Below are 26660 nucleotides of genomic sequence, written 5' to 3'. Positions count from 1 at the left end.
GGGTGAGGACACGGCGGGGGTGGGGGGAGGTTAGGGGGAGTCCCCGGCAAGAACGGGCCTGAAGCTGTAGATGGAAAGGAGACTGGGAGGGGGGTGGCAGACCCTGGGAGGGAGGTGAGAGTCCAGGGAAGGGGCCAGGGTGTCACTGGGTGGGGGAGGGAGGGAGGTACCTGGGGCCCCAGGTCCGAGATTTCAGGCCAACGTCTGACCAAGGTCAGCCCCTTGTTGCTGCCTGTCCATTAACCCGTGTTCCTGTTCCTCCCGACCGTGACCGTCGTGCAGCTGGAAAGACGGCCTTGGACTCTGTGCACTCATCCACAGACACCGGCCCGACCTCATTGACTACTCAAAGCTGAACAAGGTCATTTGCGGGGCCCGGCATGCTGTGTCCGCCCTGCCCCCAGCATGTCATCCTGGAAGTGAGCCTATTGGCATTGAACTCACACCAACACCTAGGCTGCTGCCAGCATGCCCTCCCAGCTAGCCTGGCACGGGATGAAAACAGGAAGGGTGGCGGGAAAATGCTCACCTGTTATAATTAGGGCAGGACAAGACCCAAAGCCAAGTCACCTTTTTGCCCACATTATGATATGTTTGTTGATTTGGCTTGATTTCCTACGAAAGCTTTTACACATGTTTCTCAGAGATTTTACATTCCCAGGTTGTAAGTATGAGAAGTGAAGTGTCTGTTTTGCTGCAGGGCGGGCGGGCGGTGGGGAGAAAGGTTCAAATACCCCAAACCTTCTTTTTAAATTCCTCTTACCTTTTCTGAAGGATTTAGTTGCTGACATATTTACTTGGAGTTGATTAACTTGTTTCTCACACAAGGGATGCTTATCTTGCTATTGATACAAGGTATTAGTTGCACCCTTAGAAAAGAAGTTTGGGGGATTTTTTTTTCTCTCTCTCTTTTCAGAAAATTCAACTTAGGGAACTTATGTTTTCAGCTGAGGAAACTTTCATTCTCCCTTTAAGCTTAAGCTTTATTGTGCTTAAGTTTCAAATCGTCTGCACATTCTTTCTTTAAAAGTAGTTTGCACATGTGATCTGTGATGAAGAAAAGAAATCCTGGCCCCTTCTAAATCTTGTGGTGGACAATCCATCTGTCCTAGAAATAATGCCGTGTAAAGACTTAAGATGGAAGGTGTTGCCCGCCCCATGACCATTCCTGCCAGGAATAGTGGGGCACATTTCCTCTGGTTGCTGGTGTGCTTCCTTGGCCGTGCACCTCGTGTCGCTGTGTTTGGTGTGGAATCCGGTCCTGCTGCATGCTGCCCTCCCCGTGTGGCACAGGGGGTAGTAGGAAGAGTGTCCTGGCTTTTGCCACCTTTGCAGTTGTCACGTGCTCACCACCCTTCCCCTGGCCTCTCTCCACTGACGACAGGATAGCACATGAAAAATGTACTTGTATCCTGAGGATGAGAGCTGCCGTACACGAATGGAAGGTTGCCTAAGGGAATGGGGCAGCCAGAGTTGCTCGACTTCCCCAAGCATATATTCTCATTCCTGAGTTATTTTGAAACGTTTCAAACATAGAGACGGTGTATAATTTTTTCAGTTACTCTTTATCTCATTTGCAGAATGAAGGGATTATACTAGATAGACCTCATTTCATTAGCAGTTTATAACGGTCAGTTTCTATTACAAAAGGTCAACAGACGGGGTAATTGGCCACCTATGATGGGTGGAAAAATGATAATAATTAACCATAGCAGTGAATACTTCTATAGCTCTAGATTAGACTCTGTTAATAAATAAGTATATGTTTATTGTATATATGTATTAATATGTGTTACATATGTGGATATTACATATATTAATGTTTTATATACATATATGTATGTTAATATTAATACATATATTTTATGTATGGTATACATACACAGTCATTCAATCTTCAAAATGTACAGTAAACTATATAATATCATGCATCTATAAAGGAGGTACTAATTATCCCAGTTTTACAGATGAAGAAGGGAGGAATTCTTTAATCTTCCCAGGGTCACATACCAGTAGCTGAGCCAAGAAAACACTTAATTGCTACATTTTATCTAAGTTACAGTGTAAGTGACATAGCTTTCACAAAGACTCAGAATCATTACTCTGTTTTTAATGCTGAAAATTTTCTTATATATTAAGAACAAAAAGGAACTTTTACTCAGCTATTTGGTTTTCTAAACATTTGCATAAAGTATGCAGGTAAGACTCACCTTATTATATGGCTGCTTTTAGTGAAATGCTTATATGCTTTGTTAAAATAACATGGAGTTGAAGAAACATTTTGCCTGAGATGATAGTAAACTCCGAGAGGCCAGGAAGCTTGCTTTGGTTTCTTCCTTGAGCACCGAATGTTTTTGAAGCCTCTATGTTTTAGATGTTTCACTGTATTAAAATGATTGTGCTTATTGCAAGTCATTGCAGTTTCTGAAATGTTTAAATGGCTTTGATGTTAAAATTCATTACAGTCATCCCTGTACTAACACTACTTTTCATTTTGATTTTTCTGTCTTACATACCCCCATCCCATTTCAGATTCACAATTCTTAATCTCTTTAGAAGATTAAAACAGGAAATGTTAAATACCTCTTTTAATTTTTCAGTATTTCACTTATACACCTCTGGTTCAATGTCTTTTGTTACGTTACATGTATATTTAACCAGCTTTACCGTGGAAGACAAATGCAATCGGACGAACAAAAATTTCTTCACAATTTTCTTTTATAATGTTAAGTTTCTTTCATTTCTTGTGGTCTTTAACATCCTAGAAACCTAACTTTTGCTCTTTGTAGCCATCTTGTAATATTCTTTAGTGACCTAGAAGTTTCACCTAAACATGCTGAAAGCAGCGTGTTTTCTTATATTTAAAACAAGAATAAACAAAGTTAGTGTGGTACTAAATATTCTCCATGATCACGTTCCAGATGTGGAAAATGTATGTTTCATGCTTCCTTTTGGAATCATCTAGATTTTTGTTACCCAGAGTTGAAGCTCAGCGCTGAGGTATCCAGGTGTTTTTCCATCCATGAGAAAATACCTCACAACTTTCCTTCTAGCTGCACAGTATCTGTTCTCTTCAACCTTTTGCTCACGTTTTATGAAGTTGGAGTGTGCATGGATTGGGTGATTCTCATGTCATTTCTGATATTTCTCTAAATGTTTGAAATGTTCGGGAAAATATAAGAAGGAAGATATTATCCTATTATGGTTATGTGTGGATGGGAAAGTTTCCTCCCCAGAATGAGGTATATAAAAAACAGTTGTAAGTCCTGCTCAAAAAAATATGCTAAAAAGCTGGTTGTGCTGTTTTCCATGCAGGATGACCCAATAGGAAATATCAACTTGGCCATGGAAATTGCAGAGAAGCACCTGGATATTCCCAAAATGTTGGATGCTGAAGGTGAGATGAAAATTGTGTTTTTTGGCTTACAGAAAATCTGTTGCCTCCCTATGTTACGACCACACACAAAGACCTGTAAACGTTATAGCCAGGTTACATCTGAAGGACTTAGGATTCCTAAGAAGTTTCTGTCATTGGCCTCGTGAATATTAGAGAATTTCATATGTAGCTTTTGCTCAAAATTATTTTCTAGAGTCCTGCTCAAAACCAAGCCAGCAAAACTACAGTGAAAGGGTTGGGTAAAAGGTTCAGCTTTGGCAAAGAAACAGAATGCTTTGGTTTGTGATTTTCAATGGAAAGCTTCCCTGTTTTTATTTTAACAACATCTTTCCTTTTTAAACCACATAGAAATTTAACAAATAAATCTCCTTGTTCTTTAAGACTCCACAAGGAAAAAAATGCTTCCTTCCAACTGGAAGTCATAGAATCTCAATCTAGACTATGGAGCGGTCATTCATCATGTGCCTCTCAAACTTTCACGTTTCATTTTTAATTTGTCCAAATTAAATTTAGTTTTGTTAGAGCTAGAACCTCTCCATATTTTGCAGCTTTAGCGGCCCTCATGCTGGAGACTAGTTTCAGTACCTCTTGTGCCCTTTATCTGAGATGAGTTCATGTGAGTTTCGCCCTGGCACAGCATTTAAAGCACAGATACGTGGAGACCATTCCTTCGTTTCACTTATGCATAAGTCACCTCTCACTCAGCAGACGCTTACCGAGCACCTACTATGTATAAGACCCTGGAGATGCTGTGATGTATAAGGCAGGGCCCGGCCCTCAAGGACTTATATTACTGTGCTCGTTGTTAATATTATTCTCTATCGGCTCATTGCTTCTGCTAATTAGCATTGTTGGGGAAAAGCAAAGACCTTGATTCTAGTCAGTTGTCAGTCTTCTGTTCCTCCTTATTTTTGGTGACTGCATCATGGCTGCTGTACCAAATCACCACAAAGTATAGGTGGCTTTTGAAACAACAGAAGTTTATTCTCTTGTAGTTCTGTAAGCTGTAACTCTGAAATCAGGGTGTTGGCAGGGCCATGCTCCCTCCGAAGTCTGTAGAGAAGGACCTTTCCTTGCTTCTTCCAGCTTCTAGAAGCCCCAGGTGTTCTTTGGCTCGTGGTAGCGTCACTCCAGTCTCTGACTCCGTCTTTACATGGTCATCTTCCCTCTGCGTCTGTCCCTGTGTCTTTTTCCCTCTACTTATGAGGACACCAGTCATCATGGATTAAGGCCACACCTCGTTCCAGCACAACCTCATCTTAACTTGAGCACGTCTGCAGAGACCTACTTCCGAATAAGGTCCCGTTCACAGGTACCAGGAGGTAGGACTCCACCTATCATTTTGAGGGACACAGTGCACCTGAGACAGTAGTCTGTCAATTAGCATTCTAATTTTGCCCGTTTGTTAATTTAGTCATTTTATCAAACACCTGTATTATTGGGTGTTGAACACACTTGAATATGCTCTTCAGAATCTACTTTTTTCAGAAACTCTTTAGAGGGAGAAAGACAATAAAACAGTGAAGTTGCCACATAGGAAAATACCTTTTCCTTCTTGTCTGTCCTCTCTGCACTAAGTTTGCATTTGGGTGCTCTGCTCTGTCCTTTGACCTTTCCATTCGATAAATAACTACCCAGAGTTTTCCACTTGAGTCAACAGCTAGGATACTGAAGGCGAGAAAACAGGCGACATTTAGTAAATTCATCTCTCCGTTCATTGATGCCTCCCTGATTTCCTACAGTTGAGGGTGAGCTCAGGATTACTGTCATTATTACTCTGGGAGGCTAACCATCCTCTTGTTCCTGGGTTTCCCTTAGTCTGTGAGTCCTGGTCTGGGCGTGTGTTCTGCTTATCCTCTGAGTGGATGGGGTGCATTAGCACTATTCATTTCTTGCTCCCTTGTGACACATCCTTATTACTATTATTACTATTATCCTTATTACTTTTCTTTTTCTTTCCTTTTTAATGGCTCAGAAAAATGCTTGCATACAATATTTTCTTTGCAGAGCAATTTCTGTAAGAGTCTTCTGGTGAAAGAGTTATGAACTTGACTGACTTGGGTGAGGGGCGAGCTGTGGTATAAGCAACTCCCCAGTAGATCAGCCCCCCCATTTGTTAATTACCCTTTGCATCTTTGCCACCTGCACCTGGACTTACCTTCCCCACAGCTTCCTGTGAATGTGTTCTTACTTCTCCTGCTCTTTTACTGTAATGTCTTATACTGGTCTCCTCCCCTCAGATCACTTAATCCCTTTGGCGAATCCTTGCCTCTCCACCGCCTGCCGCGGTTGACCTTACTTCCTGGCATTTGTGATAGTCTCTGAACCCTAAATGGGGATTTTGAAGTGGCTAATTGGGCTGCTCACCCATAAACCTGTAGTGAAAACTGGTGAAACTCTTCCTCATCTTAACTACTTGCATGCTTTTTTTTTTTGCGGTATGCGGGGCCTCTCACTGCTGTGGCCTCTCCCGTTGCGGAGCGCAGGCTCAGCGGCCATGGCTCATGGGCCCAGCCGCTCCGCGGCATGTGGGATCTTCCCGGACCAGGGCACGAACCCATGTCCCCTGCATCGACAGGCGGACTCTCAACCACTGCGCCACCAGGGAAGCCCCCTTGCATGCTTTTTAAAAGGTTATGAAAACTGTTTCTCTATTTTCCTCCCTCCGGTGAGTACTGGTTGTAGATTTGTGGGTGCCCGTGTTCTGTGTGGACTTGCAGGAAGGACCTTTGCTGACCCCTGGGCCCTCCATCTGTCCAGAGAGCGAAAGTCCTGTTGCGTGCACTCTGCGGAATTCTGGAGGTCCAACTCCGGCCATGGATGTGACTTCCTTGCTAGTTTAGGGCTCTTCTGAGCTGGCTGTGCCCTTCTCTTTGGCGGTTCTTAGAAGTGCACACAGAGTAATGACTTTGCAAATGTGACTTCTTTGATTTGAGCCAAAGTTTGAGCAACACAAGTGTGTGGGGCTGCTGGGGGAAGATTCATGACCGTGGCCTCTCTGAGGCAGCCCTTAGCAGGAGCCTGCTGCTCTCGGAACATCTGAGCAGTTAACCTTTTTTCCACACAGATTTAGTATACACCGCCAGACCCGAAGAGTCGTAATGACTTATGTCTGCTGTCACTATCATGCTTTTGCTGGTGCACAGAAGGTGAGGAGGTAAAACACAAGTCACCACTCATCCTTTACCTCTGTGTCTTGATTTTTCTTCAATTGTTTTTCTCTTTTCCCCCCACCGACTCCTCTGAGTAAGGAGACCCGTCTGGTTCTGAGGAGGCAGTCATTTGTCTTTTTCAGTCCAGTTTTCTTTGAAACTTACTTCCTGTCCATGTAGTAGTATGCCATTCATCTTTGTTTTCCAGAAGATTCCATGCTGTTGCACATCCCCACATCCTTTCTATCAATATCCTCTGGAAACCCAATGACTAGGTTTCACCTTAGGGAATTACGAGGCACCTTTTTAACTGCATTCTGTCCAGTGACTGAACTGAATCTGAAGTTAGAACGTAATTCAGCCAAAAATGGGGTGAGGCCAAGGTGAGGAAGGAAGGGTGTGTGTTCCCGTGGTTCTGTTTTCTCTCTTCCTGGTAGCTGTCTCAGCAGCTCATACAAATAGTGGCAAGAGTCATAGTTAATAAGTACAAGCCGTATAGACCCTCCTCTTTAGATGCTTTGTTACTCTGGGTAGCTTCTAGCAATGGCATGGCAAGTATGTATAGAAGGATTAGGAAACATGCCATCTTCAATGAACTTCATCCCCACACAAGCCAGGGCCGTGCACAGAGCAGAAAGCCAAGGATTGTGAGGGCGGGGGCGGGGTGTGGCATCCAAGATGGGGCCAGAGAGGTCTGCGTGTGTCCCCGCATCTTGCAGAGGGACACACCTTGCTCACAGCCAAAGTGGCAGATGACCTGATCCAGTCAAAAAACAGGAAGACGGGGCCGCCCGGGTCCTTAGGAAGTGGTGACCAGCTCTGACAGGCAGCCCACGGGCTCCCATAGGAATGCCTCGCCTACACTTTAAAAAAAAAGCCATCCAGGGTAGGGGAGGAGGGAAGCCCTTGGTTTGATGATGTGAAAACAAAAAAACATGCTGGTTGAAAGCATTCTGTTCACGAGTGTGTCAGTTCTGTACAGGCTTCCTGCGGGTCAGGGTTGTGGGCCCGAGGAACACAGAAAGTCAAGTGTAAACCAGTTCGTTCTTCCCTCTGTTCACCCTGGTTTCTGCTCTTCATCTGTGCGTGTGTCTGTTTTCTGTGTTATTTTTCCCTCCCTCAGACATTGTGAACACTCCCAAACCCGATGAAAGAGCTATCATGACATACGTTTCCTGCTTCTACCATGCTTTCGCGGGCGCGGAGCAGGTATTTAACCCTCGTCCGTCCGGTTGCCGTGCTGCCCTTGTGCATTGGTTTTAGTTGTGTGGGCGTGCGTGTGCATACCTGGGTGTGTGTGTGTGCACTTCACATCTTACCTTGGACTCTTTCTAAGTGGCTTGTAATGACCTAATATGGCAAGTTCCAAACTGCGAATGCTTTTGTAGTTAACAGCTTTACCCTTAGACGGTTCTGAAGTGTTCTTAGCTCTCTGTCTTTCTAAGATATTGCTCTTATCTCATTAATCAATGGTGGGAAACATTTGTGCTTCAGGAAAAAACAAGGGCCATGAAAATTGAGCCACACTGATTGAGCGGTGAAGGGGGACTTGGACAAGGAGAAGTGAACGCCTTTCCAGGGCCCCTGTCCCGTTCTCCGCCTGGAGATTGCCTTCACTGTTCAGTGACGTGTTCAAGCATCTTACGAGATGAATCTTAATTTAACTGAAATAGTGAAAGTCTAACAGTGTTAAAACCTCAAAAAAATTTATACTCCTTAAGATAAACAGCCTGAGGGACATCATGGGTGGATGTCCCTCTGCTTTCCCGCGTTCCCCTGTTTCTGCTTCCTGTCCCTCCCCCTGTCTCTACTTGCAGAGTCCTGAGAGATGGGGTTGGACAGAGTATGTGTCATTTCTGTGATCTCTTTAAGACCATCACTGGGGGACTTCCCTGGCGGTCCAGTGGTTAGGACTCTGCGCTTCCTCTGCAGGGGTTGCGGGTTCGACCGCTGGTTGGGGAACTAAGATTCCACAAGCCGCCTGGCAGGGCCAAAAAAAAAAAAAAAAAAAAGAGACCATCACCAGCAAACAATGATAACTGGAAATCGGCCCCTACTAGGGCTTCAGAGGCAAGGCTGCGGGCCAGGCTGCAGGCCCGGAAGCCAGACGGATCTCAGGGTCACGGTTTAAGGCACTTGGCCCTTCCTGGCTCAAGCTCCCCACAAAACAATGATCGGGAATTATTGATACCTCAACAGCTACTCACATGGGTTAAACAAAGTATTAAAGCAGGTTCTGCCCCGTGGAAGGATCCCATCTAGCACATTCGATGTATTCATTTCAGGAATGAATACGTAGAGGCCCTCGTGGACTCAGTGCAATGACAGATATACATTCAGGATCCAGTCCTGTCTGCTTTGATTTCCAAAGGCTAATGTAACTCAGAGAGTTCTCTCCCTGTAGTTTTGAGGTTGGCAGGGGGCTCAGGTGGACGCCCAGGGACCGTTGTTTCCTCAGCCCATCAGTTTCTGTTACTAACTTGCTTGATGTTTCACAAAGCTCGTGTTTGCGACTAATGCTATTTCCCTGTTACTCCCTACAGTATATTCAGCCTGCCATGTAAGTCTGTGTGAAAACGGTCCCAAAGGTGTGAAATGACCCATAGTGTGAACGAGCTGTGCCCTCAGGCTTACCCCACCCGAACCCAGAACCTGCACCAGTTACAGCACATGCTGCCTCCCTGGTCACCCCCTGCCCTGCCACCTTCCGCCTTGTGTATGCACGTCCCTGTCGACAGAGCCGTCCTGTTTACCTATTGTGTTTTACAGGCCGAGACAGCGGCTAACAGGATATGTAAGGTTCTTGCTGTGAATCAAGAGAATGAGAGGCTGATGGAAGAATATGAGAGGCTAGCAAGTGAGGTAAAGGAAACGGGTCCCCGCAGTCCTGTCCATCCCCACCCTGAGGGTGAGGCACAGAGGGTGAACACGGATTGTCAGTGTTGGTTTTTTTTTTTTTTGCATTTTTCATCTCAGACAGAATAAAAGTAGGAAAGTACACTCGCTCTCAGGGGTTGTTCGTCTTGGTTAATTACTGGCACAAAGGTAGTGCTGCTGGTCTTTCCAAGCATTGCAAGGCACAGAGGTAGTTTGCATGTTACAAAACATAAAATGTGATTCCATCCTCAGCTCTGCACCTCCGGGGTCGGGCTCCCCTAGATGACATTGTGTTCCTTGTTTTTTTCCTGCTTCATCGGCTACTGACATCACGTAGGGTGAGCTCTGTATTCAGAATCCCAGCTCCACGCGGTGACTCAACATCTAAGGAACATGCCAGTGAGACAAGGCTCAGCCTTGTGTGTTTGTTTAAATACCTAGAGGGAACCTCGGGAGAGGCAGAGCCCTCCGTCCAAGACATTTGAGCATGAGTTTCCAGGATGCCTTTCTACAGCTCTTCAGCTAGATTTCTCAGTTAGAATAGCACTTTCCATGTTGCTTTTCTTTTTGTTCTTATTATAGTATAAATCTTAACTAAGCAGGATCTGAGTGAGGTCCATAGCCACCTTCTCTCTGGATTGAACTCAATCACAGTGACAATGTCAGAGACTAAATAATGTTTGCTCTGACTTACTTTGGCTGATACTTGGTCTGTACTTTGCAAAGCATCAGGACACTGGGAATCAGTCTTCCCAAGTAGTGGTGTATATTAGTCCAAGCTAATGATACTGTTTATGTTTCCTGCTGCTATGGGAAAATTCCATTTGGCAACATTGTTTAATGCCAGTGATCGACGTCAGGGTTGAAGTATGACCAGGACCGAAGGACAGATGCTCCTCAGTGATGATAGCCTTTCTTTTCCTACTTGGTCCTTCATTTATACCCCTCAAACAGACTATGCAGGGCCTTTGTAAGGCCTTGGTAGTAATTCAAGAGAAGGGGGTGTACTTCATCCTTGGAGTCACTGCCATTTTCACTTTCATCCTGTGGATTTCCTTGAAAGCTAGCTATTAAAATAAAATATACTTTGGCATTGAGTCAGTCTCAGATTCATGATACTTTCATCTCATAAGTAGACCCGTTAGGTTTGAGCTGATTTAAACTAGAAATACATTTTGAGTTAAACCCAGTTCTTTCCTGATTTTATTCCACCATGTTCCACCACGTGAGGTTTTTGTTTTCTCATTTGAAAGCTCCATCCAGCATTTGTCTGCTAATGTCTGGTCCCCGAGTTTCCTGTAAATGTCCCATTTTTGTAAAACATGACTCGTGCTGACTCTGAATTTTCGACCTGTGCGTGGTGTCATTGGGGCGATGCTGAGTGGCCCTGGGGGGGGGCACAGAAGTTTGTATTTATGCCCTCCTTCCAGTCAGATTTCCGTAATCTCGGGAGCATTCAGTCAATCCATTCCCAATCGTTCGGTGCCTCTGTTTTTTAACCGGGGGGGGGCAGTTTGCTGGTGTTTTCAGCAGTTTTTTTTTGTGTGTGTGTGTGTTTTGGGAACAGCTTTTGGAATGGATTCAGCGCACGATCCCCTGGCTAGAGAACCGGACCCCTGAGAAGACCATGCAGGCCATGCAGAAGAAGCTGGAGGACTTTCGGGATTACCGCCGGAAGCACAAGCCTCCCAAGGTGCAGGAGAAGTGCCAGCTGGAGATCAACTTCAACACCCTGCAGACCAAGCTGAGGATCAGCAACCGGCCGGCCTTCATGCCCTCTGAGGGCAAGATGGTGTCGGTGAGTAGCCCCCTGGCCCCAGGGCAGCCCCCCGTTTTCTTTTTTCTTTTCCCAAAGTCCTTCCTCTGATGGGCCACTGAGAAGAGGCACTGACTGTAATTCTGGCCCTGTGACCACTTCCTTCTGGATACTTTTCTCCCTGCCGTCAGGCAGTTCTTGACCCTCACTGCTCTTGGTGCCTCACGCAGAACAGGCCTCTGACAAACACCTAATGATGACGGTCCCCTTCCTCTCCTCCCCGCCTCTAGGTGGACCAGCATCTAGATCGCAGGCCCTCTGTTCCCTCCTGTCACCATCTCCCCGATTCACCTTCTCCAGGCCTCAGTCCCATATTTACATCCCTCTTTGCATCATCAGTTTCTCCCGCTCTGCTGAAGCTTTCACAGCCGCATAGGAAGCGCTCTAGCATCTGCCAGACGAAAATGAAAACCTCCTATGACTCCACACCTCCCTGCAGCACCTGTCCTGTTTCTCGTCTCCCCTTCGTAGCAGGACATCTAGAGAGGGTTCTTTATGGTACTGGTTTTTGGTCGCTTCCCGTTCCTTTATGTCTTTTACTCTTCAACCTGCAGTAAGTAATCCGGCTTCCGTCCACCCTAAGACAGATTGTTCTGTTCAAAGTCAACGGCGTTCGTGTTGACAACCTAGTGGTCACTTTTTTTTTTTTTTTTTTTTTTTTGTGGTACGCGGGCCTCTCACTGTTGTGGCTTCTCCCGTTGCGGAGCACAGGCTCCGGACACGCAGGCTCAGCGGCCATGGCTCACGGGCCCAGCCGCTCTTTCAGCATGTGGGATATTCCTGGACCGGGGCACAAACCCGTGTCCCCTGCATCGGCAGGCGGACTCTCAACCACTGTGCCACCAGGGAAGCCCCCTAGTGGTCACTTTTATTTTCATGTTCGCCGTGGCTGTAACCATGGCCTTCTTCTTGAAATTCCTTCCACCCTTGAACTTAGCTGAGTTCCTCCCACCTGACCACCGAGTCCTTCCCGTCGCTGTTCACAGCTTTGCCTCCTCCTGTCCCTGGGCTGTATGTAGGTGGATGGTTTGTGGGTACAGGGATGCTGACCTTCTTCTCTGTCTTGATACCTGCAGGTGACCTCATCCAGGCCCGTGGCTTTAACTACCAGCTGTAATGGCAACACCTCCCAAATTTTACATCTTCAGCTCTGATTTCTCCCCCAGTTCCAGGTTCATAGAGTCGCTTGGATGTCTCAAAACCTAACATCCAAGAGTTCTCCCGCAGTGATCTCTGTCTTAGTAAATAGCATCACCATCCCCTAAGTTACTAAAGCCCCAACCCCAGGTGTCATCACTGATCCTCCTAGTCTGTCCCTTTCTTGTACCTGGTTCCTCAGCCAGTGCCACTGGCTCTGCGTCCAGATTATATCTTAAGTCTGAGCAGCCCTTCAGCTGCTGTCGCCTATGCTAAGCCACCAGTGTCTCTCCTTCAACCTTGCAGTAACCCTCTCACTTGCTTTTCTTGTTCTTTTTCCCCTAAAATGCATTCTCTACGTAGCAGCTGCCGTCATCTTTTTAAAATATAAATCAGAGCGTGTCTTCTTTCTTCTCAGAACCCTCCAGTGACTTCCCTAAATACTAAGAATAAGATCCAGATTCTTTATCTGGGATCCGATGTGGTCTGACCCCACGGCCACCCTGCTGACCATGTCTCTGGCTGCTCTACCCCTCACCCACTATGCGGCCGCCGCGCCTGCTGTGGTCCTTCCCCTACGTGGAGCGCACCCCGTCCTCGGGCCTTTTAGCTCGTCCCCCACTCCATCACATACCTGGCTTTTCCATGAGTGAGGTCTGGGCTCCAATGCCACCTCCTCAGAGGGGTCTCCTCTCAGTAACCCACCTAAAGGAACTGCCCCGACTGTGCTCTCATCAGCATCACTTGACCATGATTTGTTTTTCCTTCAGAGTGTATCGCTATCGGAAATAGGAATTACACTTGTTGTTGAATGCCTTATTTAATGTCTTTCTCCCCCAACAATCATGAAAGCTGCACAGGGGCCCAGGGAACTTTACAGGTGCTGTTGTTCACTCTTATATCCAAGGCTCTCACTGTGCCTGGCATGTGCGTGATGCCGGGGAGACGGTTAATGGCTGACTGAACCCCGTCGCTGAGTCAGAGTCATTTTGGGCTGAGTCGCTGTGAGGCTTCATCTTCTCGTAGCCAGAAAATTAAAGCCCCGTTAGCCTTTGTCCACATCCGGAGAAGCATCAGGTTAAATGTTCGCCGATGAGAACCGTGATCTTAGTTCTAAAAGGGTACAGTGGTAATGAAGATGTTTAGAAGCCAAAACATTTGAATGGCTATTTGGGGCGGGTGTGGAGGCACAGGGGTGAGGGAAAGACAAGAAGACACAAAGGAAAACACTGTTTGACGTGGTGGAGGGGATTCATAGAGAGGCACAGGAGGCCAGGGCGTAACGGACGCGCCTTCGCCGGTCCCCACCCATCCCAGGACATCGCGGGCGCCTGGCAGCGGCTGGAGCAGGCGGAGAAGGGCTACGAGGAATGGCTGCTGAATGAGATCCGGAGGCTGGAGCGCGTGGAGCACCTGGCAGAGAAGTTCCGGCAGAAGGCGTCCACTCACGAAACCTGGGCCTATGGTGAGTCCACAGGATGCGGTGGGGCTCCTGGAGAATTGGGCCTGAGCTATGGACAGAGCCCCATGTGCGGTGACCACTGTCCCTGGCGCCTGTGACCCTGCGGGCAGCTGCCCTCGCCCCTCTCTCGTCTGCTGTCCCAGGTACTGTGGTTCTTCAAGAGGTGGGTGTGGGGAATTCCCTGGCGGTCCAGTGGTTAGCACTCGGCGCTTTCACTGCCATGGCCCGGGTTCAATCCCTGGTTGGGGAACTAAGATCCCGCAAGCAGCGTGGCACAGCCAAAAAAAAAAAAAAAAGAAAGGGAGGTGAGTATGAAGATGGATGTTTTTATAAAACAGGACTCACAATGCGTTCTTCCCACACTTACCTGCATAGGGTATCCGCCTCCTCCTGACTCCCCCGCTTTCTTCTATCTGATTCCACAAGCATCTGTTCATTCCCTAACTGCGGGTCAGACAGCCCTGGCCTAGACACTAGCTTCTGCTGATAGAAGGTTTATTAAGTGCCGCAAAGCAACATAATTGCCCACTTAGAAAATCTGCTTGGAAAGGAAGAACACGAGGTGTGATTTTCTATAGTCTTAACTCCTTTGTTTCACTTAGATTCATCTACTCCTTTCAGGCCTTGCAGACATACCTGTTTCCATGGCCGTGATACTATGGTCATGATTTTTTTGGCTCTGCTGTTTGCTGAGGTTAAAGAACAAAACATTCACCTCATTGCATGGTAATCTATTTCGAGAGAGGGCAGGGAGGTTCCCCTCATCCCTTGGGTCCCTTTTGCTTTCTTGCTGCTTGATTGTTGGCGTTGCTCAGCAAGACGGTCATAGGCACAGACATGCGGTTGATACTTTCCAGCTGTGGGCCTTGGATGCATTCTCACCTCTCAGGGCCTCAGCGTCCTCTCCACAGTGGAATAACAATCATACCTCCCTCACAGGGTTTTGATGAAGACTTAATGAGTTTGTATTTATAAAGTAGTAAAATTGGTATCTGGCAGATGGTAAGTGCTGTGTTGTCATTAAACATGTGAACATTTGCTTTCCATGTCTAGCTTTGTGGAATTAAATTCTTAAAGGTCATCAACCAGGGAATAAAAATGGGTCCAGTTATAACCACAGCAGTTGCTTAACTTAGGAAGTATTTGTGGGGAAATAGGTGGAGTTTCGGAGAGAAATTTTTCTAATGTTATTACATAAAAAATCACAAGCTGGGGGCTTCCCTGGTGGCACAGTGGTTGAGAGTCCGCCTGCCGATGCAGGGGACACGGGTTCGTGCCCCGGTCCGGGAAGACCCCGCATGCCGTGGAGCGGCTGGGCCCGTGAGCCATGGCCACTGAGCCTGTGCGTCCGGAGCCTGTGCTCCGCAATGGAAGAGGCCACAGCAGTGAGAGGCCCGCGTACCGCCAAAAAAAAAAAAAATCACAAGCTGCATTTAACCACATTAAAAGAATAAAGCTTTCAAACAAAAAGAATTGGAGTAGAGGTTGAGCCAATGGGCAGACAAATAGAGTACAAGTGTTTTACCTAATAATCCTAGGTAATTTCTGTGAGCTAATAATTACTAACTTAACTGAGCATCTCACGGGAAAGTCAGATACTTGTTTCTTAGGTTTATCACAGACTTGTTATTTAGAAAGTGCTCAGCGTGCTTTCCGCCCTGTATTTGTAGACACGAGCTTTCAGAACACAGAGGGACTCGGGGCCTTAGCAGAGTGACAGCCTGAATTCCAATTGAAATGTGGCCTCTGCCTCTCGGGGCTGTCCTTCTTTCCTCCTCTTGGTTCTATGGAATCACCCAGAACTTTGCATAGAGGCTGAAGTGTGACAGCACTCACATTCCCTTGCTACAACCATTGCAGGCAAAGAGCAGATCTTGCTGCAGAAGGATTATGAGTCGGCGTCTCTGACCGAAGTCCGGGCTCTGCTGCGGAAGCACGAGGCATTCGAGAGTGACCTGGCGGCGCACCAGGACCGCGTGGAGCAGATCGCGGCCATCGCGCAGGAGCTCAAGTACGTGCTCTGTGTGGGTGCCAGTGCTGACATTGAGCCCTGGGTCCAAGCGAGGACTCGGTGGAGAGCTTCCCCAGGCATTCCCAGAGAGGGGCAGGGGAGCTTGCCTTTCCTGTCCTGTCCTAGATGTATCCATAGAACCAAGCCAGAGGACCCTGTGACGGGATTGGTCCTGTTTTTTGTTTTTGTTTTAATTGAAATATAGTTGATTTACAGTGTTGTGTTTGATAGTTTCAGATGTACAGCAGAGTGATTCAGTTATACATATATATATGTATTCTTTTTCAGATTCTTTTCCCTTCTAGGTCATTACAAAATACTGAGTACAGTTCTCTGTGCTACACAGTAGGTCCTTGTTGACAACCCAATCAAAAAATGGGCAGAAGATCTAAATAGACATTTCTCCAAAGAAGACATACAGATGGCCAACAGGCACATGAAAAGATGCTCAACATTGCTAATTATTAAAGAAATGCAAATCAAAACTACAATGAGGTACTAACTCATACCAGTCAAAATGGCCAAACATTGCACGTCTACAAATAATAAATGCTGGAGAGGGTGTGGAGAAAAGGGAACCCTCCTACACTGTTGGTGGGAATGTAAATTGGTGCAGCCACTATGGAAAACAGTATGGAGATTCCTTAAAAATCTAAAAATAGAGTTGCCATATGATCCTGCAATCCCTGGGCATATTTCTGGAGAAAACTAAAATTCAAAAAGATACATGTACCCCTGTGTTCATAGCAGCACTATTTACAGTAGCCAAGACATGGAAACAACCTAAATGTCCATTGACAGATGTCCATTGACAGATGAATGGATAAAGAAGGTGTGGTACATATATACAATGGAATACTACTCAGCCATAAAAAAGAATGAAATAATGCCATTTGCAGGAACATGGGTGGACCTAGAGATTATCATACTAAGTGAAGAAGTGAAGTAAGCCAGACAGAGAAAGACAGATATCATATGATATCACTTACATGGGGAGTCTAAAAAAAAAAAGGTCCTTTTTTTAAAATAAATTTATTTATTTTATTTGTTTATTTTTGGCTGCGTTGGGCCTTGTTTTGCGCGCGGGCGCGGGCTTTCTCTAGTTGCAGCGAGCGGGGGTTACTCTTGGTTGCAGTGCGTGGTTTCTCTTGCAGTGGTTTCTCTTGTTGCAGTGGTTTCTCTTGTTGCAGAGCATGGGCTCTAGGCGCGTGGGCTTCAGTAGTTACGGCACATGGGCTCAGTAGTTGTGGCGCATGGGCTTAGGTGCTCTGCAGCACGTGGGATCTTCCCTGACCAGGGCTCGAACCCATGTCCCCTGCATTGGCAGGCAGGTTCTTAACCACTGCGCCACCGGGGAAGCCCTTTTTTTTTAATATGAAGAGATGCACTGACTTCCTCTCTGGTGCTTTGATTGTGGTAGCATCCCTGTGTCCTCCCATTGGGCAGCACCCCCAGCCCCAGCACAGGCAGCTTCGTATCCAAGAGGATGAGAAACAAGTAACAGGACAGAGCACGGCTCATAAAGGTGGCCTCACCCAGGCCTGGGTGCAGGAGACGGGACCACATTGCCCACCCAGAAACCAAAAACAAGACACCTCTGAAAGAAGAAACATTAAGGCCCCACTTTTCTTTGTTGTCAAATAAGTGCCATTTCTTTTTCATGCTTTTTATTTTATGGGAGGAGCTAGCATGAGGGTGAGCCCAGGCTGGTTTACCCAGTGGGAGTTGTAGGTCCTGCTGGTCCAGGTGGTGCTGCCTCTGGCTGTGGCCACCCTCTGGGAGAGGGGCCTCCCTGCAGTGTTTCTAAGCTTTTTTTTTTTTTTTTTAAGACCCTTGCTTCTTTTTGATAAATACAGAATTTCATTCCCTACTTCTCTCTCATTATAACCACGGATATATTTGCACAATTTTTAGAGCCTGTCACATAATGATAACTTTAAACAACCAATAATAAATGTTTATTATGATATGTTACATTTTAAGACCCCCATGTTGCTCACTCTTAACCAGATGATTGAGATGGCCTCTTTTAAGAGTATCTTCCTATTTGGCCTTGCCTAAATATATTCTTAATTATTTGTCGTCTTCATATCTAATTTGTTCACTGTGTTTGTGGCCTTACTCTTATTTCTCATGCTTCTTGCATGTTGGCTGTTTGGCTGCTTGTTAACAATTACAAATAAAATAAGGGGGAGAAACTCAAGCAATTGAATGCTCTATCATAGCTCCCATAAGTAATCTGGAATGGTTTTAAGTGTTGCCCTTAAAATTTAAGTAATAATTTTATATTATTATTATTCTCAGTTATCCTCAATGCGTATTTCTTTACACAGTCGAGAGAGGAACCACAGAATTTAAAGATGTGCTCACCTTACTGTTATTAGTCTCCCTTTCCTTTTTACCTTTTCTAAAATAACGAACATGTTTGTGCAGTTCTTAAAGTACAAAAAATAAAAATAGGGCTTCCCTGGTAGCGCAGTGGTTAAAAATCCGCCTGCCAATGCAGGGGACATGGGTTTGAGCCCTGGTCAGGGAAGATCCCACATGCCGCAGAGCAACTAAGCCTGTGCACCACAGCTACTGAGCCTGCACTCTAGAGCCCTTGAGCCACAACTACTGAGCCTGCGTGCCGCAACTACTGAAGCCTGTGCGCCTAGAGCCCGTGCTTTGCAATAAGAGGAACCACCGTAATGAGAAGCCTGCTCACCACAACGAAGAGTAGCCTCCGCTCACTGCAACTATAGAAAGCCCACGTGCAGCAACGAAGACCCAACACAGCAAAAAATAAATAAAATAAATAAATTTATTAAAAAAATAAAAAAAATAGTATGCACAGTTATGCAAACCCTAAGTTCTTGAAAGCAAGTAGGTATAGAGCTAGTATGTATGACTTAGAGAAGAGGGAAAAATGTACACCCTAAAGATAACCACGGAGAGATTAGTGTTGGTGTCTCCACTGTGGATCAGTAGACGGTTCCTAGGTTTTTGTTTTTGAAATCTTTCTGTTCTTTAATAGTTGCATTTTGAAGGGCCATGGCCTTTTCCCTTTGTATTCAAGGCTGTGCACATTGCTGGTGTATTTTGGTTGGCTTTGGTTACCTGGTTATAATAATAAGCACAGAATCTCAATCCATCTCAATTAGTGAAGTGTGTGTATGTAGAAAGCTGCTCTTAAGAGCTGGACAGGCTTTCATCAGGTGATAGGGAGCTTCTTACCCACTGAAATGACACTCAGATCACAACTGTATGCATCTTCTTTATTCAGTAAAAGAAACAGTAACATTCAATAAGGACAAGCTAATATCACTTAAGAGAAAAAACAAGTAATAAACAACCATTGCCTTCATTTAGAGCTGGAAGAAGAAATAAACTTAAGCTTCAGGGAAATGGATTTGGATGGATAGGAGGGAGTTTCCTAAAAGCCTCACCTTGGACCATTTTTGAAGGAGAAGTCTCCTGAAGATGTCTTTAAACCTCCCTGAGTCTTGCTTTCATCTTAACTAAAAGGGTGATTACATTTTGTCCAGGATTCAAACTTTTTACCCCCAGAGATAATAGGTTAACCATCTAGTCGAGAATCTGCTTGAATGGTAAGTTCAAGTTACTTCACGTCACAGAGATCCCGTTAGGAGGTACAGACGGGGCTGGAGAGGAAGAGGGACTACGGAATGAGAAATCATTTTGTTCCTGCTGTCACACGAATGGCATAAGACGAGTTGGAATCTTTGTCAGAAGAGGGAGGACTCTGTCCTGCCAGGCTCAGCGGCCCAGTGCCCCTCCTGGACGTGGTGCCCCATCCAGCCCTGTGCCCTTTGAGGGCAGCCAAGGACACGAAGGGGTGCAAGCTGATCCCTCCCTCCCTCCCTCCCTCCCTCCCTCCCGCATGACTCATTTGATGTTCCCATCCCCGTGGCTTCAGCACAGCCCCTGGGACTGTCCTCCAGGTCAGATACTTGGCTGCATTTACAGGTACATCACCACTTAAAAATAATGCACTCCGGAGGCCTGGCCAAGAAAACAAAGGGAGAATAGAGTTAGCCTACTGTGTCGAGAAGACAGCATTTCTCTCTGTTTAGAAATCTGCTGACCACCAAGAGTTTCACTGATTCTTCTCATGATGTAAGGGAATAGTGATCATGTTTGCGATAGTGATGATGAACAAAACCCTGAAATACCCTGCCAGTTCCCCATCAGATCTTTTTTTTTTTTTTTAAAAATTATCATCTGTTTATTTTGAGCCCATGTCCACTTTTCTTCACGTCATCTGGGAAAGTCAATCTTTATTTTCCCTTCTGATAGTGAACTGGACTATCACGATGCTGTGAACATCAATGATCGGTGCCAGAAAATCTGTGACCAGTGGGACAGGCTGGGAACGCTCACTCAGAAGAGGAGAGAGGCCCTGGAGGTGAGTCTCCAAGCCACCTGTTGGCACGAAATCTTTTAATAGGGGCTCTTTCAGTAAGTTACTGTTACTTTGTTTTTCTGTGGTGTGGTGTGTATAAATCGAAACAGATTATCTAGGGAAGGGAGCTTCTACAGAGAACATGAAAAGTAGGAGAAAGAGGGAAATGGAAAGTTGGTAGTTTTGTACTGTAATTTATCCATACGGCAGTGACGCATCCTTTTGAATTAAAGAAACAAGAGTCCAGTAGTAGTAATGAGATAACGGTATAAACTCATTTTGTGTGAAGTAGTAATGGCAGATAATTCCCCCAGAGTCGTTATCTGAGAGTAAATTGAGCCTTGAATGAGTCAGGAAATCAGGAGGAACGGAAGTTGAGATGTGCAAAGGGAAAATGGCAACACATGTTGAAGTAAGGAAAAATGGATATGAAACAGAATCAGGATGAATTTGGCCTTGTTCAAGTATAAGGCTTGGAGAAACAGCTGGTTTTTAGCTGAACCTCATCGTCTCTCACCACGGAAGACTCAGACGACGTGACAGAAAGAAGCAGTTAGCAGTTTTCTGAGTCTTTTCACCCTGACTCTGATGAAACTTTTAACACATGTGATACCAAGCTTCCTGGATGCCAGCCAGCGGTTAACATATCCACCTAAAGAAAAAGGCTGAGAGAAAGGAAGGACCAGGCATATAACAGAGACAGCTCAAATATTTTAGAACAGGAGGAAAAATGAATCTAATTATGGAAGACTTGAAGATAACAGACGCTTCCGTGCCAGCTCCCCGCCCTGTCTGCCATAGGAAACGCGTAGTACCATTCTCGGTGGTTTAAAGCCTTGTGCTTTCATATGTTCAGAAAGGCAAAGAGGGTCTCTGTGTGAAATCCTGAATGAGGATTTAAGAATATGGAACTGTAGTTCCTTCTGTCTTCTCTAGGTGACTTTTGGGAAAGGCACACTGTTGATTATAAAATGAGGAAGATACCGTGAATTTCCTGTGAACCAGCACGGTTAGGGAATCAGGTCCTATAACTTACAAAGTACTGCTTTAGCCGAAATCAAGTGCCTATATACCCTATGTGGATTCTCAGTTTTCAAAAGAGTAGCATGTGGTAGAGTATTTTAAATACTTTCAGAACAGTGTGACTCTGGATGTTGTTAAATCCGTCTCTGATGCACAAGGCACTTCGGAGACCTGCAGGGCTCAGCCTCATCATTTGAACATCAGTTCATCTTTTGTATACACAAGCTAATGATGAGAGGATTGTGACCATCAAAACGTCAGATAGGGTTTCCCTGGTGGCGCAGTGGTTCGGAATCTGCCTGCTAATGCAGGGGACACGGGTTCGAGCCCTGGTCTGGGAAGATCCCACATGCCGCAGAGCAGCTGGGCCCGTGAGCCACAATTAACTGAGCCTGCACATCTGGAGCCTGTGCTCCGCAACAAGAGAGGCCGCGATAGTGAGAGGCCTGCGTACCGCGATGAAGAGTGGCCCCCGCTCGCCACAACTAGAGAAAGCCCTCGCACAGAAACGAAGACCCAACACAGCCATAAATAAATAAATAAATACATTAAAAAAAAAAAAGTCAGATGATAGTTTACTGCTCTGGAGTGCATCTTTACATGTTCAGAGAATTTTTATGATTTAACCTATGATAACACTGGTTTCTATTTGATCTCCAGAGAACTGAGAAATTGCTGGAAACCATCGATCAGCTTCACCTGGAGTTTGCCAAGAGAGCTGCTCCTTTCAACAACTGGATGGAAGGCGCCATGGAGGATCTGCAAGACATGTTTATTGTCCACAGCATTGAGGAAATCCAGGTAACTGAAGCCAGCTCTGTGCTCTCACTGTACTAGAAATGAATTGTAATTTTAAAAACTTAGAGTTCTCTTTTTGGTTTTGTTTCATTTTTTAACTTAAAAAAAAATGTGGTTAGAAAACCCATATTACCCTTTGACCTTTAGCTTAAAAATGTGTATACCACTCTTTAATGCAACTAAATTAACATCAGCCAGATAGTGGTGACTACATCTAAAAGGGTTTGTTCTTTAAAATGGAATGTGGAATCATATGAGCAAGACAGACATATGCTCTTGGGGTTAGTCACAGCAAGTTATGAGTTTATTGGCTGCTGAGTTAACTACTTTGCAAATGTCTGCATATTACCCCTCATGAAGATCTATAGGGTTTTGCCGGATCATAAAGCATAAGAAGCCACAAATCAGTACCCTCTGCTTCCCACCATCCAAAATGTTCTGCTTTTGATTTTTGCTGGAGCTTCAGATTGTAAATAAGACCTCTAAGTGATCGAGTTAGGGAGGAGCGTTCCTCTTCAATAGCCAGGACCCAATATATTAGAGACCATTGTATACTGAATTTGACGTATAATGGAATATAGAGAAAGTACTCTTAGATTCTCTTTTTTCTGTAAAATAGATAGGTCATCGAAAAGAATCCAGATGTAAAGGAAATACTGAAGGTTGGGATTTGAACCCATATCTCCCTGCCAAGGACCATTCTAGAAGGGTTTGCACCAGGGTGTAAGAGGCAAGAAATTTGTTGAACATTGCCTTTGTCTTCTGAAAGAGGCTGTGATGGTGTTTCTTGAATAGACTCTTAAGCAGAGGTTGGCAACCTAAAACCATTTATTTTTGGAATAAGTGAGATGTCTAAGTGTGCCTTGGAAGCCATACTTGATGCATGAAGTAGTTTCTCTGTTTAGTGAAAGATGTGCTAGCAGCTGATCTGTTGTAGCATCTGAACTGAGTGTTATCTTCGCCCTGGAAGGTGGTCCACGTGGCACCTTCCTACAACTGAGTATAAAGGGCTGCTGTCTTATATTTTAGGGTCCAAGGGTTGTTAAGTGGAGGTTTTATAAAGCCTGAGGGGAAGGAGTTGGTTTCTGTGGCCTTTTCTTTTAGAGAAAGGGATGTACTTCCTGGTGATCTTTAGGTATAAAGGCAGCAAATGTGAGGTTCTTTTCTTGGGCTATAGGTAAACTTGGTCATTAGAAAGGGCAGCTAATTTAAATTCTTTTTTTTAAGTGTTACTGGGACACAGCCACACTTTTTTTTTTTTTTTTTTGGCTGCGTTGGGTCTTCGTTGCTGCGCGCGGGCTTTCTCTAGTTGCGGCGAGCGGGGGCTGTTCCTTGTTGTGGTGCACGGGCTTCTCATTGCGGTGGCTTCTCTTGTTGCGGAGCACAGCCTCTAGGTGTACAGGCTTCAGTAGTTGTGGCTTGCAGCCTCAGTAGTTGTGGCTCACGGGCTTAGTTGCTCCGCAGCATGTGGGATCTTCCCGGACCAGGGCTCGAACCCGTGTCCCCTGCATTGGCAGGCGGATTCTTAACCACTGCACCACCAGGGAAGCCCTGATTTAAGTTCCGTATGTCAGTGGCGAGTAAGACCTAAACAGTAGCTGGGGATCATATAAGATGAAATCAAACATAATTTTTTAAAAAGAAAACAGTTATTTTTTGAAGACTTTGGATTAATAGCCACCAAGGAGTCATCAGGAGATCTTTTTGTCCCTTTTTGAGGAACTTGACTTTTGTGCACCAGATAGCTTTTCTAAAGACATCCAGAATTTGTCTTCCACTGGAGATTCCCACAGTTATAAAGTCATTTATACGCATGCTGAAGGGAACAGCAAGCCTGTAAAATTCACACTGAAGTAAGTCGGGTTTTCTCCGCTCTGTCTCTGGCTTAGAGCTTGATCACCGCCCACGAGCAGTTCAAGGCCACGCTGCCCGAGGCCGACGGCGAGCGGCAGTCCATCCTGGCCATCCAGAACGAGGTGGAGAAGGTGATCCAGAGCTACAGCATCAGGATCAGCTCGAGCAACCCCTATAGCACTGTCACCGTGGACGAGATCCGGTCCAAGTGGGACAAGGTGGGCGACTGAGGGGGGAGGGGGCGAGGCTAACGTTCTCGAAGCCGAGGTGGAGGGAAGAGGTGAAGCCCTGGGGGAGTTAGAGTGACTGCGTGCCATTGCCTCATGATCAGGGTTGTCTTCATAGACATGTTAAAAGAGAAACTGAGGCATAGTAACAATTTTAAGTGTTTGAGCAAAAATCGATTCGAATTGGGCAGCATCCAGTCTAGCTGGCAGAAAGGGACTCCAAGGAGCTGAACAAAATGAAAGTCTTTTATAGGCAGAAGGGAGTAGGAACAGGGAAGTTATCTGGCCAAAAAAAGGCAGATTGGTTATTGCAGAGTTACTTTCCCTTAGGGGAGGGAAGGGGTCTACCCTGATGACTGATTGACTAAGATTCCATTTCTGGGAGAGTGGAAACTGTAATTAAGTTAAATCTTGGTCTGGTGGAGTGGGATTTAGCACTCAACTCTATTTTGGGCTTGTTTTTAACAGACGAAATATGTTATACTCTTAAATCCATTCAGCAGCTTCTGTGATTTGTAAGGAAAGAAAGTAGAAATGATTGTCCTTAAGGAAAACCTTACCAATGTTGGCAAACTCAGTACAGGTTATGATGCTAATGCCATAAAGGAAACTATTTTTAAAACCCCAACTGAAAATTTCATGGTATCAGCTTGCCGCTAGTCCTTCATTAAAGAATTTTTAGAATATGGGATAGACATGTCCCAAGTGTGTGTGAATTTTAAATGCGGGAAAATTACTTAGAAAACTGTATCTGGGGAACCAAAGGACTTCCTGCTAATTTGCTGCCTCTTATATTTGGGGAAACCGTACAGACTTAATTATAGTCCAATGGGATCATTTGAGCCTTCTTGTCTCATTCTTAAGAAAAGATTTATTTTCTTGTTTAAATCGAGGCACGATCATCTTAGTATGCTACTACATAGTCTTTAAGAAATCCACCACATGCATTTGAGGTGGCTTGCTATAAAAACACACATTCAGCAGTCGTTTAGTTATAAACGATGCAAAGAGGAAAAATAAAAAACAGGTATGGGAAAGAGAGTGTTCATCTGAGAGACCATAATTAGTTATTGTGTTTGACCTTAAAATTAGCTCTGTTCTTCTGACAGCCGGAGTGAAGAGGGAAACGTGTTGAGCTAAGTAGTTTCCTTGAAAAAAACAGGGAAATGTGTCATTTCTTAAAGTGAGACAAACTTTTCTCTTGTCACTAAGTTATAAAGCAAAATTCGCCAGAGGGAGTTTTGTAAAAGATACATTGAATAATAATGTCTTTAGCAGCAGTTTTGCCAACACACAGAAAAGCCTTCTTGAAGTAGCTCTTTTGTCTGTGGATGCAAAAAGAACTGAGACATAGCATTAAAGTGTAAATCACAGGGTACAAATGGAATGGAAAAGATGTAGGCAGGGTAGGATACTTTCCTGTGGTCCAACATCATATAGGACTGAGCTCCTGAAACTGGCAGGGGTTCTCAACTTTTTTTGTGTCTTGGATCCACTTGGTAGTCAGGGAAGCCCATGGATCCCTTCTGATAATAATATGTGTAAATTCATAAAAAATATTTAAGGTTACAAAGGAAATAAATTACATTAAAAATAGCTATTAAAGGGCTTCCCTGGTGGCGCAGTGGTTGAGAGTCTGCCTGCCGATGCAGGGGACATGGGTTTGCGCCCCGGTCTGGGAAGATCCCACATGCCATGAAACGGCTGGGCCCGTGAGCCATGGCCACTGAGCCTGTGCATCCGGAGCCTGTGCTCCGCAACGGGAGAGGCCACAACAGTGAGAGGCCTGTGTACTGCAAAAAAAAAAAAAAAGTTAGTAAAATATATTTTATATATATATGTATAACTGAATCACTTTGCTGTACACGTGAAATTAACACAACACTGTAAATCAATGGTACTTGGATAAAAAATAAATTTTAATGAAAGGCTATATATATATATATATATATATATATATATTTAAAGTGTGTCTTTTGTAGATAGCATGCAGTTCAGTATTGCTTGTTTCTTTAGTTTGACAATCTGTGTTTTTTGATTAATACATTTCGTCTATTTGTATTTAATGCAGTCATACATATGTGTAGGTTTACACATACTTTCTTGCTATCTCTTTTTATCCCATTTGTTCCTTGTTCCTTTGTCTCTCCTTTCTGATTATTTTAGTAGGTATAATAATTGTGAGTAGTGATGAGTGTATATGATATTTTGAGAGGCAGGCAGTAACTAATATATATGAGAATGTCTGTGATTTCTATTGTGATAAAGTCACAGTGGATTTGGTGCCCGCATTCATAATCAAAGGAAATGCTCATTTTCCATTAGGGGTGGTGAAAATAAGGATGCCACTTTTCCTTCATTCAAGTTCACAAATTCTCTGCACCCTGGACCCAGCTCCCCATAGGGTTAGTACTGCAGGCCAAGAGCCCCTGGCTAGAGGAACGGTCAGTGTCCCTCTTGCAGACTTAGCCAGTCTTTCAGCAGGCAGTGGAGGCACTGGG

At 45.0% G+C, this 26660-nt stretch overlaps 1 protein-coding gene across 4 annotated transcripts in view; it reads left to right on the top strand.

The window, feature by feature from the left end:
• The window catches only part of ACTN2 (actinin alpha 2), a 79281-nt gene that overhangs the window by 42945 nt on the left and 9676 nt on the right, over positions 1 to 26660 (top strand). For 2 of the 4 annotated variants that reach the window (XM_024761494.1, XM_024761493.1), the window contains exons 2-10: positions 3316 to 3397; positions 7673 to 7758; positions 9319 to 9411; positions 10994 to 11224; positions 13697 to 13844; positions 15702 to 15852; positions 20152 to 20260; positions 21941 to 22081; positions 23968 to 24150. In XM_024761494.1, coding sequence (XP_024617262.1) covers positions 3346 to 3397; positions 7673 to 7758; positions 9319 to 9411; positions 10994 to 11224; positions 13697 to 13844; positions 15702 to 15852; positions 20152 to 20260; positions 21941 to 22081; positions 23968 to 24150 — 1194 coding nt within the window. In that variant the 5' untranslated portion in view covers positions 3316 to 3345. Of the gene's footprint in view, positions 1 to 282; positions 362 to 3298; positions 3398 to 7672; positions 7759 to 9318; positions 9412 to 10993; positions 11225 to 13696; positions 13845 to 15701; positions 15853 to 20151; positions 20261 to 21940; positions 22082 to 23967; positions 24151 to 26660 lie in introns of those variants that run through there. The other 2 variants (XM_024761492.1, XM_024761496.1) reach the window with 2 other exon arrangements.

The sequence above is a fragment of the Neophocaena asiaeorientalis genome, unplaced genomic scaffold, assembly GCF_003031525.2.
Source record: "Neophocaena asiaeorientalis asiaeorientalis breed wild unplaced genomic scaffold, Neophocaena_asiaeorientalis_V1.1 scaffold166, whole genome shotgun sequence".
NCBI lineage: Eukaryota > Metazoa > Chordata > Mammalia > Artiodactyla > Phocoenidae > Neophocaena > Neophocaena asiaeorientalis.
This window is presented reverse-complemented; position numbering and strand designations above follow the sequence as displayed.